Genomic DNA, 17,141 nt, shown 5'->3' on the forward strand with positions numbered 1-17,141 from the left:
AATATACGGATGAGTGACGTGTCCTAGGTAAGACTGTCTTGTCTTGACTTCATTTTGGTCTGCTTAGACACTTCTCAGCCCCTTGACCCTCCCCACACAGTCTACACATTGGGGATTTCCATGACTCTGAGCATGGTTCAGATGCATTAACCAAAATAATATGTTTATGATAAATGAAGAAGGCATAAGTTAAAAATAATTGCTATGCTATGCATGAAAAAAACTACTATGTTCTGCCAAAAATAAATGTTGCAAGTTTACTCTGACTCTCATCTGACATTGATGTAACTGTGGTTTGTATCTTTAAAAATGCTATACCCCTGAGCTTGGGCACCAAGAGACTCAGCCACTCTTGATCACAGCCAAAAATAAAGGACTCATTTGCTTTTAATTGTCTTTATCAGCATGGTTGTATCTTTCTCAAGTGGATTTACTATAGTGTGCAAGCTCACAGTGTGTCTGCCTGGTGCCTGTGCAGGTCAGAAGAGGGTATTGGATTCCATTCAACTCCTGGAATTGGAGTTACACGGATGGTTGTGGGCCCTGATCCTCTGAAAGAGAATCAAGTTAGCTTAGCTGCTGACTTCTCAGTCCACACAAATTTACTGTCTTTCATTGTAGACTTTAGCTGGATGTGATCCCAACACTTAGGAGGTAGAAGGAGGCTGATCTGTGAGAATTCAAGGCTAGCCTAGTCTACACTGGGACTTCTAAGACAGTCAAGGAAAAATTGAGAGGCCCTGCCTCAAAATAAATAAAATTAATAAACTAAATAAAGCAGACCTTGGAAGTGCTAAGTACAATTAGAAATGAGTTTAGTTTGAATATTTGTTTTGTAATGTCCAAACAGCTCTGGAAGTTTGGAGTGCTACTGGAAAATTTGAATAAGAAACCTTTGGGTGGCTGGTTAGACATAATGGCAGCCTGGGTTCTCAGGTAGATGGCCAGGCCTGCTGAGACTTCCTCTCCTCCTTCCTCTCCTCGGTCCTTCGTGCTGTTGGTGCTCTCTAATCACAAACCCAGTATATTGCTGAGCCATAGATGCAATATATGTTTGTTCTTATCGAACAAAAAAGGTGCCATGTTATTTTATTGGTCATTTAATGCTCAGGACGCCCTTTTACCCAGGAGCCTGGAGCACCGCGCTGGCCTGGGAAGGCAGGTGTGGGGGCTTGGCCTTCATCTGTCCAGAGGGGACCCGCCACTCTGTCGCGCGTGGCAGGGCAGTGCACTCCTACTTCTCCGCATAGCAGTAGGTCCCGTAGGCCGCCTGCTGGGGCCGGGGGAAGCCGAAGCTGCGCACCCCGGGGTCAGGGAGACCCCCGCAGCGCGGCCGCGGCGTGGTGATGGGGAAGCGAACGCTGCCGTCCGCCAGCCAGCCTCCGTCGCACCGATCCAGCCCCGAGAACTTCCAGGCGGCGTAGAGGTGCCCGACCTTGGCTACCACAGCTCCGCGCCGCCGGCAAGCCGCGTGGGCTTCGGTCAGCGTCAGCCGCCCGGGCACGAAGAACACCTGGCCTGGGAACGTGAGCCGGTGACCGGCCCCCTGAAGCAGCTGGCGTGGGACGGGGACCGGCCGCGAAGCTCCGGAAACGACAACCCGAGAACCCCTCACCGGACCGTGCGGAGGAACATCGTCTAGGATGCTCCCGGCCTGACATCAGACTCCGCCCACACCCTGTCTCTCTGTCCGGCTCCTGACACTGGCCCCGCCCCCAGGCCCAAGCCCCGCCCCGCTCTTCCTCCAGGCCCCGCCCTCCACACTGGGAGCTGACCGGCCCCTGCTCAGCCTACAAGTCCAGCTCCTGCCACCTCCCAGGTCCTTTCCCCCGGCCAGGGAGTCCTTCCCCCGGCTCGGACCCGGCACCGGCCTTTCTGCAGGCGGAGTCCCCAGGCCGGGCCCCGCCTGCCCGCAGTTGGCTCACCTGCCAGGGCCGAGGTGAAGCAGAAGGCGTCGTAGCGGTCGCGGCTGCGGTCGCGGGGCCCGTAGCTGCGGATGCCTGGCCGCCCGTGGCCGCCGCACGGAGCCCGCGCGGTGAGCACAGGGTATCGCACGGAGCCCTCGAGCAACCAGCCGGCGTTGCACCAGTCCAGCCCCTCGGTCCACGCTGGCGGAGGAGGGGGTGGGGAAGACGGGAGTCACCGGTGCAAGCCAGACTCTAGCTCCCCGCAAGCTCGCCCGGGCCAATATGCAGCCAGCGGCCACCAGCAGGGGGTCCGCCGCTCACCCTGGTAGAGTTGGCCGTAAGTGGCCAGGCGTCCGTCCTGCTCCTCACACGCCTGCTTCGCCTCGAAGTAATTGAACTGGTAGCGGCCCCGGCTGGGTTGGTACGGAAACACCACACCTAGGGAGCGGAGAGCGTGGGTAAGGCAGTTGGATGCCGCGTTTAGCGCGGGCAGGGGGCTGGCAGAGGTGAGGTGGCCCGATACAGCCAGGGAACCTCAGTGCCCGCGCAGGAAAGCTCACCCTCCAAGCGCAGGGTCAGTGCCACGCTCTCGTCCTCGATGCCATTGATGAGCTCGCAGCGGTACCGACCCTCATCCTCTAGACGTACGTTCTTGATGATCAGGGAGGCATCCAGCCGATGCCCCTTCCGCAAGCTGGCGCGCCCTCCCAGAAGCCCGTAGTCCCGGGCGTGCAGTCCGTTGGTGATGAGGATTAGCGTTTCCCGGAGCTCCCCGGGCTCCACTTTGCTCCAGCGTACTTTGTAGCTGGGAGGCGAGGTGCCCAGGACGCAGGGCAGTGTGGTCGTGGCCCCACGACGAGAGTGAATGACTTCGTGGATGGGGGGCAGGAGGTAGTGGGGACTCGGATGGGGGGCTGAGCAGAGGGGCCACAGTGGCAGGCTTCTTATCTCCCCTGCCCCAAGTGCCCATTCAGACCTAGTCTCCAGAGGCTTTCCTCGGGCTCATCCTTACCTCTCCCCACTGATTCTCACTCCCTAGGTACTTTCAACAGTTGCCCCTTTTATTCGCCCATCCCTTGGTCCCCTACCCCAGTGTCCTGGTTGGGGGCTGGGCTAGGATCTTACCCGGGTTGCCCAGGGCTTTGTGAAAGCTGGTGAAGGCCCAGGGGAGAAGGAAGCAGCAGAATGCAGGAAGAGGGATCCGGCTGGGCATGGTTGTGTCAGCAAGCACTGTCTGCAGGGCACAGGTGAAGGTCACTCCTTAGGACTGGAGGGAAGGATGGGACGGCAGAGATGAGGATTGGCTTCCTGTTGGGTGCATGTAGGCTGCAAGCCCACAAACCAACGGGGCTGATGACAAATCATCTCAGCCAGCAAGTCCTGACTTAGCATCTCCTTTCTGGGTCCCTTCATCCCAGCTACTTCCCAGGCCTTCCCTTGGAATTTTAATCTCTGTATTCATTCGCCAGCATCACTTTCTACCCCAGAGCCAAATTAAATATGATTTTTCCTGCTTGGAAGAGTGGCTCTCTCTCCCCTCTTCCCTCCTTCCCTCTTTCCCTCCTCCCTCCTCCCTCTCCCTCTCCCCCTCCATCTCCCCCTCCTGCTGATAAAGTCAAACCTCCTTCACCTCCAAGGCTCCAGGATGCAGCTTCCCCTGTTGTCAATAACTCCCCTAATGACTCTGTACTGGAGTCTAGGCGCCCTGGACTTGAGAGTCGGAGATTGGCCTGACCTCTGGAAAACCTTCCCTCATTCTTCAGTCTGTCTCACTGTGGCATGTGAAGTCTCCTGGAGCAAATGGGGAACTTTTCCCTAAGACCCTTACTATCGCCTAAACTACCATGCACACGAGTGGGTAGGCTGTGTCACTAGGATTTTCCAGGAGTCACAATGCATGACACCATCAAGTTATCAGGACAGTGTAAACTGCAGCTGTCTGTCTGGGCTATGGAGTCTCCTCCCCCACACCCTGTTTTTTGATCATTTCTATTCTTATCACCTTGAACTTTTTTTTTTAACCAAAAGGTGGACTGATGACCCCTTGTTTTTATTTATTTTATAGACTGGGCTCTTCCATATGCTACATGCATAATCTTAAAAGAGTAGCTGACCCTCAGCCTCAATGTCTTGGTTAGTAAAGTCATAGTTGTAACATCCTGCCTATGGTAGCTAGTCCTCACTGCCAACTGGAGAGGACTTAGAATTACTTGCCCGGCAGTGGTGGCGCACGTCTTTAATCCCAGCACTTGGGAGGCAGAGGCAGGCGTATTTCTGAGTTCGAGGCCAGCCTGGTCTACAGAGTGAGTTCCAGGACAGCCAGGGCTATGCAGAGAAACCTTGTCTTGAAAAAACAAACAAACAAAAAACAAAACAAAACAACAGCAACAACAACAACAAGGAATTACTTAGTAGACTTTGAGGCAAACCTCTGGGCATGTCTGTGAGAATGTAGCCAGAGAGAATTAGCAGGGAAAGAGGCCATGGCAGGAGCACCAGACAGAAGGAAACAGAAAAGGAGAAAATGGGTCAAGGCCCAGGATTCCCTTCCAAGCCCATGCTGGTGAGAACTGCTGTTTTGCCATTTCTCCAAGGAAACTGAGCCAAAACCAATCTTTCTTTAAGCTGTTTATGTTGACTATCTTGGACATAGCAACAACAAGCATAAGTAACACACTATACTTCACAGCTGTGAGAATTAGCTGAATGAAACATGTATTTGTAAAACACTTAAAACAGTGCCTGGCATGTAACATGTGTGACACATGCTATAGAATACAGAGTAAGGCCAACCTGTGCATGCACTGCTCTGAGTTAACATTAAGGGAAGAAGACACCAGTAAAGAAAGGCCTTGAAGAGTATCTAATGTGCTGGGTCCTAAAGATCAGTTTGTAGCTAAAGAAACAGGTTAGTTACATTAAGAACTTTCCCGCCAGGTGGTGGTGACACATGCCTTTAATCCCAGTACTTGGGAGGCAGAGGCAGGCAGTCAGCCTTGTCTACAGAGATTTTCCCCGTGCTATACAGAGAAGCCCTATCTTAAAAAAACAACCAAACACAAACAAGACAAAAAAACAAACAAATAAAACCCACTCCACCAAAAAAAAAAAAAAACAACAACAACAAAAAAAGGAAAACCACCCTCACCTTTCCAATAGGGGTTGAAGACACCAGTGTTTGGTTCCCAGTACCCATGCCAAGCAGGCCACAGTTCCAATGGCACCCTTTTATGGACTCTGAGGGCACCTACTTTCATTAGCACACACCCACACTTACACACATACACATTCATAATTTAAAAAAATCTTCCAATAAAAAAAATAAAAGCCGGGTGGTGGTGGCGCATACCTTTAATCCCAGCACTTGGGAGGCAGAGGCAGGTGGATTTCTGAGTTCGAGGCCAGCCTGATCTACAGAGTGAGTTCCAGGACAGCCAGGGCTATACAGATGAAACCCTGTCTCGAAAAAACAAAAAACAAAACAAAACAAAAAAGTGCCATGGTAGTACATGCCTTTAATCTCAGCACTCAGGAGGCAGAGGCAGGTGAACCTCTGTGAGTTCGAGGCCAGCCTGGTTTATATAGAGAGTTCTAGGACAGCCAGGGTTACACTCTTTCTCAATTAAAAATAAAAGCATGTGGGACAGGAGTCCATATGGGACAACCTGGCCATTGAGAGTGCTTGTTATGTTTAAGAGCTACCAAGATAGCTCAGTGTCTGAAGATGATTCCCACCAAGCCTGATGGTCTGGGGTCATTTCCTGGGAACTCACACCCTTAAAGGAGAGAACTGACCCCCAGAAGTTGTCTTCTGACTCCATTCACTCAAGCACGGCACAAGCACACCACACCACACATAAACACATAATAAATAAAAATCCAATAAAAAAAGTGGACTGAGAGTGATCCAGAATAAGGTACCACGGACATGTTTAAAGTCCAATCTGACTTAGGCACTTTACTGTATACTTCTGTTCTGACCCCTCTGGCTATCCAGGGAGGCATTGATGAATGCCACAGGTGCAGTCACACAGCTATGAAAGAAGGGTTGTCTGGGGTTTGAATCCAGATCGGACCAGCTTGAGTTCTTAGTCACTGGTCTAGAGTTCTGTATTTCAAGAGCGGCACACATGTAACATTTCCATACCCCTTGCAGAAAGAAACAACACAGCAGCCAGTAGCCCACTGCCTACCTGCAAGATGGTCTCTCTTCAGCGGCAAAGGGAGCCGTGCTCAGCAGCTTCCTGTCCTGCAGAAGGAAGACGTTGCACAGTGGGTGCATTAGTGATCCTGGAGTTCAAAGCACCCTAAAGTCTCAGGGCTTGAGCACCTGATCAAGATGTTGTGGCTCCTCTGACACTGTTCTACAGAGACTTGCTTCCTGTGCTTAAAGAATCCAAGGCACTGAGGCCTATGTTCATGCAGCACACTAAGCCAACTGTGACTGCATCTGTGCCACTTGATGTCCTGGGGCCAGGGCAAGACTCCAGTTGGGATGGTGGGGGACAGAGTAAAGCAATCCAGGCGATTACCTAAAAGAGTGCAGAAAGTGGGTCTTGCTACTTACTTCTCCTGTCCTTAGACCAGGGGTGGGACAGACCGACTGTAAATACAAGGGTGCTGGTCCAGGAGAGGTGGGGACAAACCCTAAATGTGAATCCAGCTCTGTATTTCCATATGAACCCCGTCCAAACAACAGAATTGCCCTTCCCCCAACCAAAGCCCTCACCTGCGCCCTCTGTGCCAGGCAACATATGGCCTTTCGGAAGAGGCTTTCAAGATGGGAATCAGACTTTCAGGATGTCCGGCTGCTTCAGGACCCTGACCCTTTCTGTCTGTCTGTCCTTTTCTTTTCTGTCCACACCCTATTGGAAACACAATTTCCCATTGTCTCTGTCTTCTCCCCCATTGTTGGGTAACAGGGACTCTTTATTCATCCGTTGGGCAATGGCATGGAAATGTCCACAGCTGGGTATGTGGGATGCAGGACAGGCTGGCACAAACCACCGGAAAAAGGCCTGGGTGGGTGATTGGCACGCAGCAGAGATTGACATCCAGTAAGGGGATAGGAGAAAGTTGAAGTGGGGCACCCTCAGTACTTCTAACTCCAGGGTCATGGAAAGATCGTGTGTGATGCTGGAGGACCACCTCACCCATGTGGCACAGCGGGGCAGCTAGGATTGCTCCTGGCCCGAGAGGTAGAAATCACATGAAAATGTTTCTGTCCCTGGAAAGAGACTCTTAGCAAGGAGGGACTATGGGAGTTCTCTACCTATTTTTATTTTATTATTTTAGATGTATGAGTGTTGCTTTTAGAAGTATAGTGGTGTATGTCTGTGCACCATGTCTGTGGTGCCTAAAAAAAGGCTAGAAGAGGGCACCAGATACCATGGAATGGAAGTTACTAATCCTAGGGGCTGTAACTTGCATGCTGAGAATGAAACCTGAGTCCTTTGAAAAAGCAACAAGTGCTCTTAACCCCCAGCCATCTCTCCAGCACCATGGGGATCTCACTAAAATAGAGTCATCTGATTTCACAGTTCCTCCTTCCTCTGCACCAGTGGATGAACTTTTTTAAAAATTTCAGGAAGACTGGTGATATACTCTGTAGGTTAAAAACCACATCCGGGCAACTGAATTTAATCACCAGATACACAGTGGAAAGAGAAGACAGACTCCCAAAAGTCGTCCTCTGACCTCCACACCCAAACTCAACCTGAAGTACCTCACATACAACAAAACATTTGGAGAGGACACAGATGTGGACTACCACTTGAAATGCTGAAGCAGGAGGATTGCCATGAGTTTGAGTCTGCCTTGGGCTATGGAGTGAAACCTTCCTCAAAAACAAAAACAGGGCCAGAGTGGTTAAGAGCACTAGCTGTTTTCTAGAGGATCTCAATTCAATTCCCAGCACACACATAACAGCTCACAGCTGTAACTCTAGTCTCAAGGGATCTGACACCCTCTTTTGGTCACAGTAGGTGCCAGGCACACATATGATGCATAGGCATACATGCAGGAAAACATCCACATATATGAAATAATAAGATTATAAAAATAAATGTCTGAAAAGGAGGATACTTAGTCTTTCAGGTGGAAATTTATTTCCTGTACAGCCTTTCTGGCCTCTCCTCATGCTGAAGTCCACTCCCACAGACCGAGTGACAACTCACACACACATACACTTGGTATGGCATGGTTTTTATGTATGTACACCATATAGACAGGTGCCCATCAACAATTCAGAGTAAGGCTAAGGCTTTGGCTTCTGTCAATGCAGCAGACCTGCCCCCAAGACAGTTATTTACAATCCCTTAAAGCTTCAAATTTTTTCTTCCTCCTTCCTTTCTTTTTTTCATATTTTATTATTTTTAGCTGAGAGTGATGGCACATGCCTTTAATCTCAGAACTCAGAGGCAGAGGTGGTAAGTCCTGTTAGAGTCTGAAGCCAGCCTGATTTACATAGCAAATTCCAGGACAGACAAAGTTACATAGAGAAGTCCTGTCTCAGAAAAAAAAGAAAAAAAACCCCAAAACTTTATTTGTCATTTTTTTAACAGATTTATTTATTTTATATATATGAGTACACTGTAGCTGTCTTCAGACACACCAGAAGAGGGCATTGGATCCCATTACAGATGGCTATGTGCCAACTCATGGATGTTGGGAATTGAACTCAGGACCTCTGGAGGAGCAGTCAGTGCTCTTAATCATTGAGCCATCTCTCCAGCCCCTATTTGTTATTTTTAGTCATGCATGTGTCTGAGTTTGGGTAAGTGCATGTAAGCTACTGAGGAAGACAGAAATGTCATGTCCCCCAGCCTAGAGTTATAAACAGTTGTGAACTCCCTGACAGGGCCCTGGGATCTGAACTCAGGTTCTCGGCATAAACGGCTTAGGCTCCCAACCACTGTCTTTCTAGCCCCTTCAGATTGCTCCGAGCCATCGTTTTCTCTGCTGAACAACCCTGCCTGGTAGTTTCAGGATTCTAGACTTATCTATTTTAAAAGAGGGGCCCAGACACTGAAGATATGAGGGACGATGCTGTGCACTAAGGCAGGGCTGTGACTTAAGCGTCCCAACTTTTTGTTGTTTGTATCCATTATAGGTCTCATTATGGTAGACCCAACTGGCCTGGAACTCGATATGTAGACCAGGCTGGCCTCAAACTCACAGAGACCCCCCTGCCTCTGCCTCCTGAGGGCTGGGTTTGAAGGCAGTTGACCCCTTCCTCCACTCCTATCCCTTAAGTGTGTATCAATGTTTTATTTGCATGTGTGTCTGTGCATCAGGTGCATGCCTGCTTCCTGCACAGGTCAGAAGAGTCCATCAGATCCCCTGGACCTGGAGTTACAAATGGTGCTGAGCTTCCATGTTGTTTTAGGAATCGAACTCAGGTCCTCTGGAAGAGCAGCCAGGGCTCTGGACCACTGAGCCATCTCACCGGCCCTCCGATTTTTCTGCTAACCCTTCTGTTCTTCTTTTGATCTCCTTAAGTCTGATGAACCCCCAGAATATCATTTGGGTATATTTAACAAGGGACCAACGGGGTTATACTCTTCAGGGCCTGGTTGACTGTCCTTCTCCAAGCAGCTACACCCCCAATCCTGCTGCTAAGCCCTCCCCTCCTCCTGGGACTTACCCATCCATTCCTAGTGAGAGGACAAATAGCCTGCTGTCTCAGGGTTCAGGACGGCCTGATCCCATGCATCTGATTGGCTTTCTCCCAAGAGAAACAGAAGAGAGGGGAGGGTCAAATCTAGAGAGCTGGGGCTCCTCCACGGAGCCTGCTCGTTCCCTCTACTGTAGTTACACATTGGGTTTCTCCATCATGGAAGGGCTGAGCTTGGCCAGCTCAGAACTACTCTCGCTGCAAGAGGAGGCCTCTGAGGAAGACTGAGGAAAGAACCCGCAGTGTGTGTATTCAAGGCTACTCTCTCAGCTCAGGTCTCCAGACCCTGGAAAGAGGAAGCGGGTAAGTGCTACCAGGCCTTGCTCTCCGGACTTGACTCCCCGTCTGCAGCTTCGAGGCTTCCGACTTAGTGGCCATGGTAAAGGCGAGCGTGGTCCCAGTTTACTACCAGATGGTCTTATGAGTTGCTGGAAAGGCTGGCAGGATGCCACTGCAGAAGTTGGGAGAGAGGTAAGTATGATTGGCAGGGCTTCCATCCGTTACAGTGACATTCATACAGCCGCATCCAGGGGCCTCTTTGGGCGGCTGAGTCTTGCCACACTAAGGGGCGAGCCGGAGAATGAATCATGAAGACATTACGCTTCCAGTCGGGACGCTTTAAAATGAGTTAGGGTGAGGGTTCAAGTAGGGAAACGAGAAGGTCAAAGGGGAGGGTCCTGGAACGGAGAGATTTGACATTACTAATTAGCAACAGCCACATCTTCTCGGGTTGAAGGAAGGCAGGAAGAAGGAGAGAGGAAGCTAAAACATAGACATATCTCAGCCTCCTGGCGCAGTCGATGTAGAGCCCACTGCCCTAGCAGGAGACTGCGGCTCCTCTCGCTGTCCTGTCAGCCTAGAAGTCCTGGCTGGGATTCAGCAACCTGTTCTCCACGCTGATCTCATTATTTGGGACCCTTGAGTAGGAGTTGCCCAATAACCTGCCGAGAATCTAGAACCCAAAGGAGTCTGTGGGAGGAAAGAAGTCGGGGCGTGGTGTGTGTGTGTGTGTGTGTGTGTGTGTGTGTGTGTGTGTGTTTGCACGCACGCGCATGCACAGGCACCTTCCTGATGTCATGTTCTCACCTCAACCTAGCAGAGACCCAGAGGTCCAGGAGCTCTTCTCAGGGCTGTTGAAGACTCGCCGACAGACTTTTGCTTATGAACAATCATGTCAACCCACCCTGCAACTGTCAGTCCACTATTAAGTCAAAAATTTTGCCCAACTGCCCCTGTAGATAGTGCAAGATCTTGACCCTCACTCCATTAATCCATTTTCTCCTGGGCCTCAAAGCTCACTGTTTCTGAAGCCTAGGCAGCCCTTAATCTCCAAATCCTCCTAGCTCAGTCTCCTGAGAAGCTGAAGTGTATTTGAGACACTAAACGCAGCTTCTCTTTCTCAGGCCTTGGCTGTCTTCCCTGTCTCTTGGTGCACACACCCAGACTCACTGTGGCCAGTCTTAAACCCAGAAGTGGGGTCTACAAGTGTGGTGCCTTCACTCTCAGGCTGGATGGAATGGTTAACAGAAACATGCATGCCCCATTTCTCTACATTCTTCCAAACAGCAGAAACCAACCTCAGCAAACAGGACTGTTTATTTCAAAATGGCGAGGGGCAGACGCAGTGGGCATGACAGCTTCTTCTTGGTTGTCAACTTAGTTACATGTGGGATTAACTAAAACCCAAACAGCTGAGCTCACCTGTGAGGGATCATCTTCATCTAATTGAGGAAGACCTGGCTTTGTTCCTGGAGCATCCCCTATAAGACTGCAGTGGCAGTGTGTGTGCGTGTGTGTGTAAAGGGCTTGGAGATGAAGCACTCCGGAGACAGTTTCAGGGAGCAGCATCTGCTGTATTGCACATGAGCAGTTTATCTTGTGGGAGCCTATCTACTGTGATCGTTTAGCAGATTACCTCAGATTGGACAGCAAGCACTCGTATCACCAGGGTCTCTGTGCAGAAGAAGCACATAGACAGGTGACTTGGAGTGTGCAGACTCATCAGCAGGCAAGCTACCACCCACAGATGCTACCTCAGCATTCAGTGCTCTGACTCTGGGAATACCCAGGAGCATGGTGTGCCATGTGTCTTAGAAGTAGTGTGCTCAAAAAACAAAAAAACAAAACAAAACAAAAAAACCAAACAAGTAGTGTGCTCATAGTCAGACTGCCAGGTCATGCCTGCAGTCTCTCCTACAAAAACCCACCCTGAATCTGGATCTTTTGAGGTGGGACCACACCTTCTGGTAGCAGTCTCTATAGAGGACATGGAAGAAGGAGGTTTTTTCTCTTTGCCTGCTTGCCCTTGCTCTTGCCTCATTGGTCTTAGAGCCTATGTATACTGAAGATCGAGACATCCAGGCTCATGGACTGAACAAGTGTTGGATTCTTGGACTTTACTTTGGAGTCGGCCATTGTTGGACTAGCTGAACCACAGCCTGTAAACCACTCTAATAAATCATATATGATTTATTCTTGTTCTTAAACCGAGAGACTCCCAGGAAGGTGGAGGGAGGAGGAGGAGAGACAGGAGAGACAGAATGAGTCTGTGGGTGTAGAGTTGATTCAAGGTGTGGTGGTCTGAATAAGAATCTCCTCACAGGCTCATATATTTGAATGTTTAGTCATCAGGGGCAGCACTACTTGAGAAGGATTAGGAGGTGTGGCCTTATTGGAGTAGGTGTGGTCTTGTTGGAGGAAGTTGATGGACCAACCTGATTTTATTTTAAGATTAGAAACCATCTATGCAACCTGGCAGTGGTGGCCCATGCCTTTAATCCCAGCACTTGGGAGGCAGAGGCAGGCAGATTTCTGAGTTCGAGGCCAGCCTGGTCTACAGAGTGAGTTCCAGGACAGCCAGGGTTACACAGAGAAACCCTGTCTCACAAGAGCAAGTATTTTTGCTATTGTTCTCTTGCTCTCTTGCCTCTAGCTCCTCTCTGTCCCCTTGCTTCTCCCCACTTCCCTTCGCCCTCTCTGCACATGGTCATGGCCGGCCTCCACTTCCCTACTCTCTCTCTCTCTCTTCTTTCTCCACCATCTTCCCCTGTTTCTCTCCCCACCTTTGCCCTCTGCCCTGAATAAACCCCCTACCCCCTGGGGGGGGGGTAGAAAAGAAACCATCTATGTTACAAGGTCAAAATAAGTTCATTCCTATTTTCTGTAAAAATTTAAATTTGATCATGTTTTAATCCATTTTCTGGAATTTTACATGTTCCAAATCCTATACCATTACCTGATAAGATTAGATGTTCTGCTTCATAGTTTTGAGATATTCTGCCAAGTTTCTTCAAAACCAAAAACCCTTGGAAGTCTTCTAGCCTTGTAGTTTTTTGGCTACAAAATTTCTTTTCTACTGTGTTCAAGGCTCTTCTCTTAAACATGGAGGTAGTTTGTCTAATAGAAAATAAAGCTTGCTTAATTAGACCAAAAAATTGGGTTAGTGGTCTTTACTCTCATTTAGCAGGGTTAAGGAAGTGTGTCACTGGGGGTGAGCTTTGAGTTTTAAAAAGCCCAAGACAGGCCCAGTGACTCTCTCTTTCTGCTGCCTGCAGATTTGAATGTAGAACTCTCAGCTCCTTCTCCAGTATTATGTCTGCCTGCATGCCACCATGCTCCTGCCATGATGATAATGGACTAAACCTCTGAAACTGTAAGCAAGCCCCGATTACATGCTTTCTTTTATAAAAGTTAGAGTGGTCATGGTGTCTCTTCACAGCAATAGAACAGTGACTAAGACAGAAATTGGTATCAGAGTTTGAAATATTTATATAACAGGCCTGACCATGCTGCTCATTGGCAGATGTGACCTTGGGGACTGGACTAGAAAAGCTGTTGAATACTTAAGGGCTTAATTACCCTAGTAGGACCTTGGAGGACAGTGGGGCTAAAGGCAATGTAGATTATGTAGCCCACCTCAAGAAGTTTCAGAGGAGAAGAATATTAGTAAGTGGCTGAAGGGACTGTGCTTGTATTTGGTGAAGAATGTGGCTGTTTTCTGTCCTTACTAAAAAAAAAAAAAATCTTCCTGAGTCTAAATTGAAGAGTTTTGGACTAACGGCACTGGCAGAAGAGATTTCAAGACTCTGATATTGACTGCTGTGTAGTCATTAGTGATCCCTTGTATGGTGATCTATAAAGTAGGTGTGACAGTGATTAGTCCCACTGCCCAGGAGTGCTGTGCCAGAATGAGCCAGGAGAAGCATACGTGGGCTACAGAGTATCAAAGAAGAGGACGAGGAGAAAATAGAGTACTGTACAGAACCATCTGGCCTGGGTGAACGGGATGAAGGCCCACTGCAGCCAGAGTTTCTTCACACCATCTGAAAGGTCTTTCTGCAGACATATCAGGATCAAATGGAACAAATGGAGCCTGTTGTAGGGTGAGAGCCATTGGGAGAGCCTGTGGAACATTTTGTTTGGGTATAGAAGGAAGTTCTATAAGTAAAATGTTTAAAAGACAGGGAGAAAATAAGAGGATAATAAGAAAAAAAGAAGCGGTCAAGGGTCAAGGGGAGGAGTCAGAGTGGGAGGAGGCTTGTGGTGAATTTTTTATTTGGTCCTTATGTCTTTGGGTCTTGTCTCAAACCAGCTAGTACTCCTCTTGGAGTTCACCTGAGCTACAGAGGGGTTTAGGGACACTAATGTTTCTTAACTGTTTCCATCTGACAAAAGGGTAGTGTAGAAGGGGCAACCGATAAATTATCTCACAGGAGAGTCCCTCCGAGGGACTGAAGTAAAACTTAGTAAATGGCAAAGCAAAGATAAAGAACATAAGAAAGCCATCTGGTAACTGCATTCCTGTAGCACATATGCCAAGAAGGCAGTGCCTGTAGCGTAGCGTATGAAAAGTGAGTCAGACTGCTGGTACTATTGTCATTTTTACTGAGCATATAGTTAAGAAAGTAGGGTCGGGCAGTGTGGGTACACTCACGCCTTTAGTTCCAGCACTCAGGAGGTAGAGGCAGGCAGATCTCGGTTTGAGGCCACACTTGTCTACAGAGGATAGCCACAGCTACACAGAGAAACCTTGTCTGAAAAGGTCAAAATCTATCTATCTATCTATCTATCTATCTATCTATCTATCTATCTATCAATTCAATCAATACTCCTCTAATAAGGAACCATGGGTGGTTAGAGTGTGCCTCCTGGAATTAGCGTGGGCTAAGAAGAAGAATTGAAAGCAGGGTAAAGGGCATGACCAGTTAACGAGCATGCAGGTCCCATCCCAGTCAGGAGGTGGGCTTATGTTTAAGGTTCCTGTCTTAGTCAGGGTTTCTATTTCTGCACAAACATCATGAGCAGGAAGCAAGTTGGGGAGGGGAGGGTTTATTCAGCTTATACTCCACATTGCTGTTCATCACCAAACACAGTCAGGACTGGAACTCAAGCAGGTCAGGAAGCAGTAGCTGATGTAGAGGCCATGGAGGGATGTTACTTACTGGCTTGCTTCCCCTGGCTTGCTCAGCTTGCTTTCTTATAGAACCCAGGACTACCAGCCCAATGCTGGCACCACCCATAATGGGCTTTCCCACCCTTGATCACTAATTGAGGAAATGCCTTACAGCTGGATCTCATGGAGGCATTTCCTCAAGGGAGGCTCCTTTCTCTGTGATAACTCCAGCTTGTGTCAAGTTGACACACAAAACCAGCCAGTACAGTTCCTTGTTCACAGCATCCCCATATGTCAGTTCTGGAGACACTGAGGGCAGAGTTGTTTGAGACATTTAGGATGTGGATGCAGACTCTGAGATCATCCATTAAGTCAGGGAATCCATCCTCCCATCACGTGAGACATGAGGAGTAATTCAGCTTTCTTAGAAGCAAGAAGGAGGTTTTTGTGGTTCTGCTGATCCAGCCAGATCCAGTCAGATGTTTGAGGGTCTCATTTCTCCATGTGTTGTAGGTCTATTCACTAGAGAAGACTGTTCAGACATGGGTTTAAGATAATAGAAAGTTGGGTCTGGAGAGATGGCTCATCGGTTAAGAGCACCAACTGCTCTTCCAGAGGACCTGGGTTCAAATTTCAATATCCACAGGGCAGCTTATAACTGTCTGTAACTCCAAGATCTAACACCCTCAAACAGACATACGTGCAGGCAAAATACCAATGGACATTAAAAAAAAAAAAAAAAAGAACAACAGATAACAGAAAGCCTTTATTAGCTGGGGGTTCCAGATCCCAGTGTAGCCTGGAGCCTTTCTCTGGGTCGAGCTTTTAAGCACAAAAACCATGTCCTGGGTTGATACACTTCAGTTAGCAACAAAAGTTAGCGGGAAACAAGACTACAGAAGCTAAAAAGCAAGGTTAGTACATTTAGAGACTTTCCCATACCCATGGACTTTGATGGATTAGACCTTTGTTTTAGTTTTGGCAGGTGGTGCTGTCTACATGTTGAGTTTTACAGCCTGCATAGGGCTTCCATCATGGAGTCAGTTGTGCTAATGTCTGGGGGCCTACTAAGTCTGTTACACATTCTTCCTTGTCCTGTAATGAAGTTAGTAAGTGACTCATTCCACTCAGATAGCAAAGAGTAGACGGATGATCCTAGAACAGCTGTGGTGATCACTGCGTTTTCTAGGGGACTCGTAATGATCGTGAATGGAAAGGACAGCCAAGATATCCTGCAAGGGAATAAACTGATTTTAACATAGAACTTTCGCACAGAACTCCTGTGAACCTGGAATCCTGCTGTCATCCCAGAGATCTATTCTGAGATCCACTTGCATTCAGTTTGCTCTCAGAGGTCTGGGGAGACTAGGATAACAGAATTTATTTGGGCATTGAAGAAGGGGTTCAATCTAGCAGACTGAGGTGAGGGCACCTGTGTTTGATTAATCTTAGTTGCCAACTTGATCAGGTCGAGAATCAGCCACCTGGGAGATGCCTTGCATAAAGAAACCTGCCCTGCATCCTGTGGCCATTCTGAGGTGGGGCCTTGGACTCACTGGCTAGCAAGGCTGCTGAAATGCCTGGGCCTTGGTGTGGGCAGAGAAACAGGAGGGGCTGTCTTGTTCACATTTTGCAGTTCCAGATCCATGGTTCCTGCAGTCACGATTTGTCCTCTCTGACAAGTCGTCCCAGTGGGGACATAATCTTGACTTTATGGCTCACTGCCCTTGTCTGGGAAGCCCTTTGGGGGAAGGGGGAATAGAAGTTAAGTTTGCACTCTGGGGGAAGTTGCAAGCAGGAGTGGAGTAGCAGGAAGAAGGAGGATTAAGATGAGCTGGGAGTTTTATGGTGTGAGGGGCCTCAAACCATTCTCCATTGTGTTTTAAGAATTTATCTAAGTCAGTTTAGATATTAAAATCAAAAATTTCAAATTTGGGCCACTGGTGGTCATTGCCCAAGGTATACTGAGGCAGAATTGTACCTGGAGTGGAACAAGGATGGCTGATCTCAGATCTCCCAAACGGAGGCTTTTTAGATCAGCCTACACACAGGCTAACGGTATGTAATTTAGAACCCGTGGTATGTACAGAACCAGGTAAAAACAGCTATCCAGGGGCATTCCATACGTTCCTGATAAACCAAAAGTGCCTGGAAAGTAGGAGGGTGT

At 48.6% G+C, this 17,141-nt stretch overlaps 1 protein-coding gene across 1 annotated transcript; it reads right to left on the reverse strand.

Annotated features, from left to right (window-relative positions):
* Positions 1 to 1,060: 1,060 nt before the first annotated feature.
* Positions 1,061 to 6,763, reverse strand: Hapln2 (hyaluronan and proteoglycan link protein 2). The gene is made up of 7 exons (XM_028753274.1): positions 6,637 to 6,763; positions 6,101 to 6,156; positions 3,033 to 3,174; positions 2,468 to 2,821; positions 2,229 to 2,345; positions 1,926 to 2,108; positions 1,061 to 1,518 (listed from the first exon to the last, which is right to left on the reverse strand). Exons 3-7 carry the CDS (start codon positions 3,118 to 3,120, stop codon positions 1,235 to 1,237), a joined length of 1,026 nt encoding a protein of 341 aa, XP_028609107.1. The 5' UTR covers positions 3,121 to 3,174; positions 6,101 to 6,156; positions 6,637 to 6,763; the 3' UTR covers positions 1,061 to 1,234.
* Between the last annotated feature and the right edge of the window lie 10,378 nt (positions 6,764 to 17,141).

The sequence above is a fragment of the Grammomys surdaster genome, unplaced genomic scaffold, assembly GCF_004785775.1.
Source record: "Grammomys surdaster isolate TR1022 unplaced genomic scaffold, NIH_TR_1.0 125946, whole genome shotgun sequence".
In the NCBI taxonomy this organism is placed as follows: Eukaryota; Metazoa; Chordata; class Mammalia; order Rodentia; family Muridae; genus Grammomys; species Grammomys surdaster.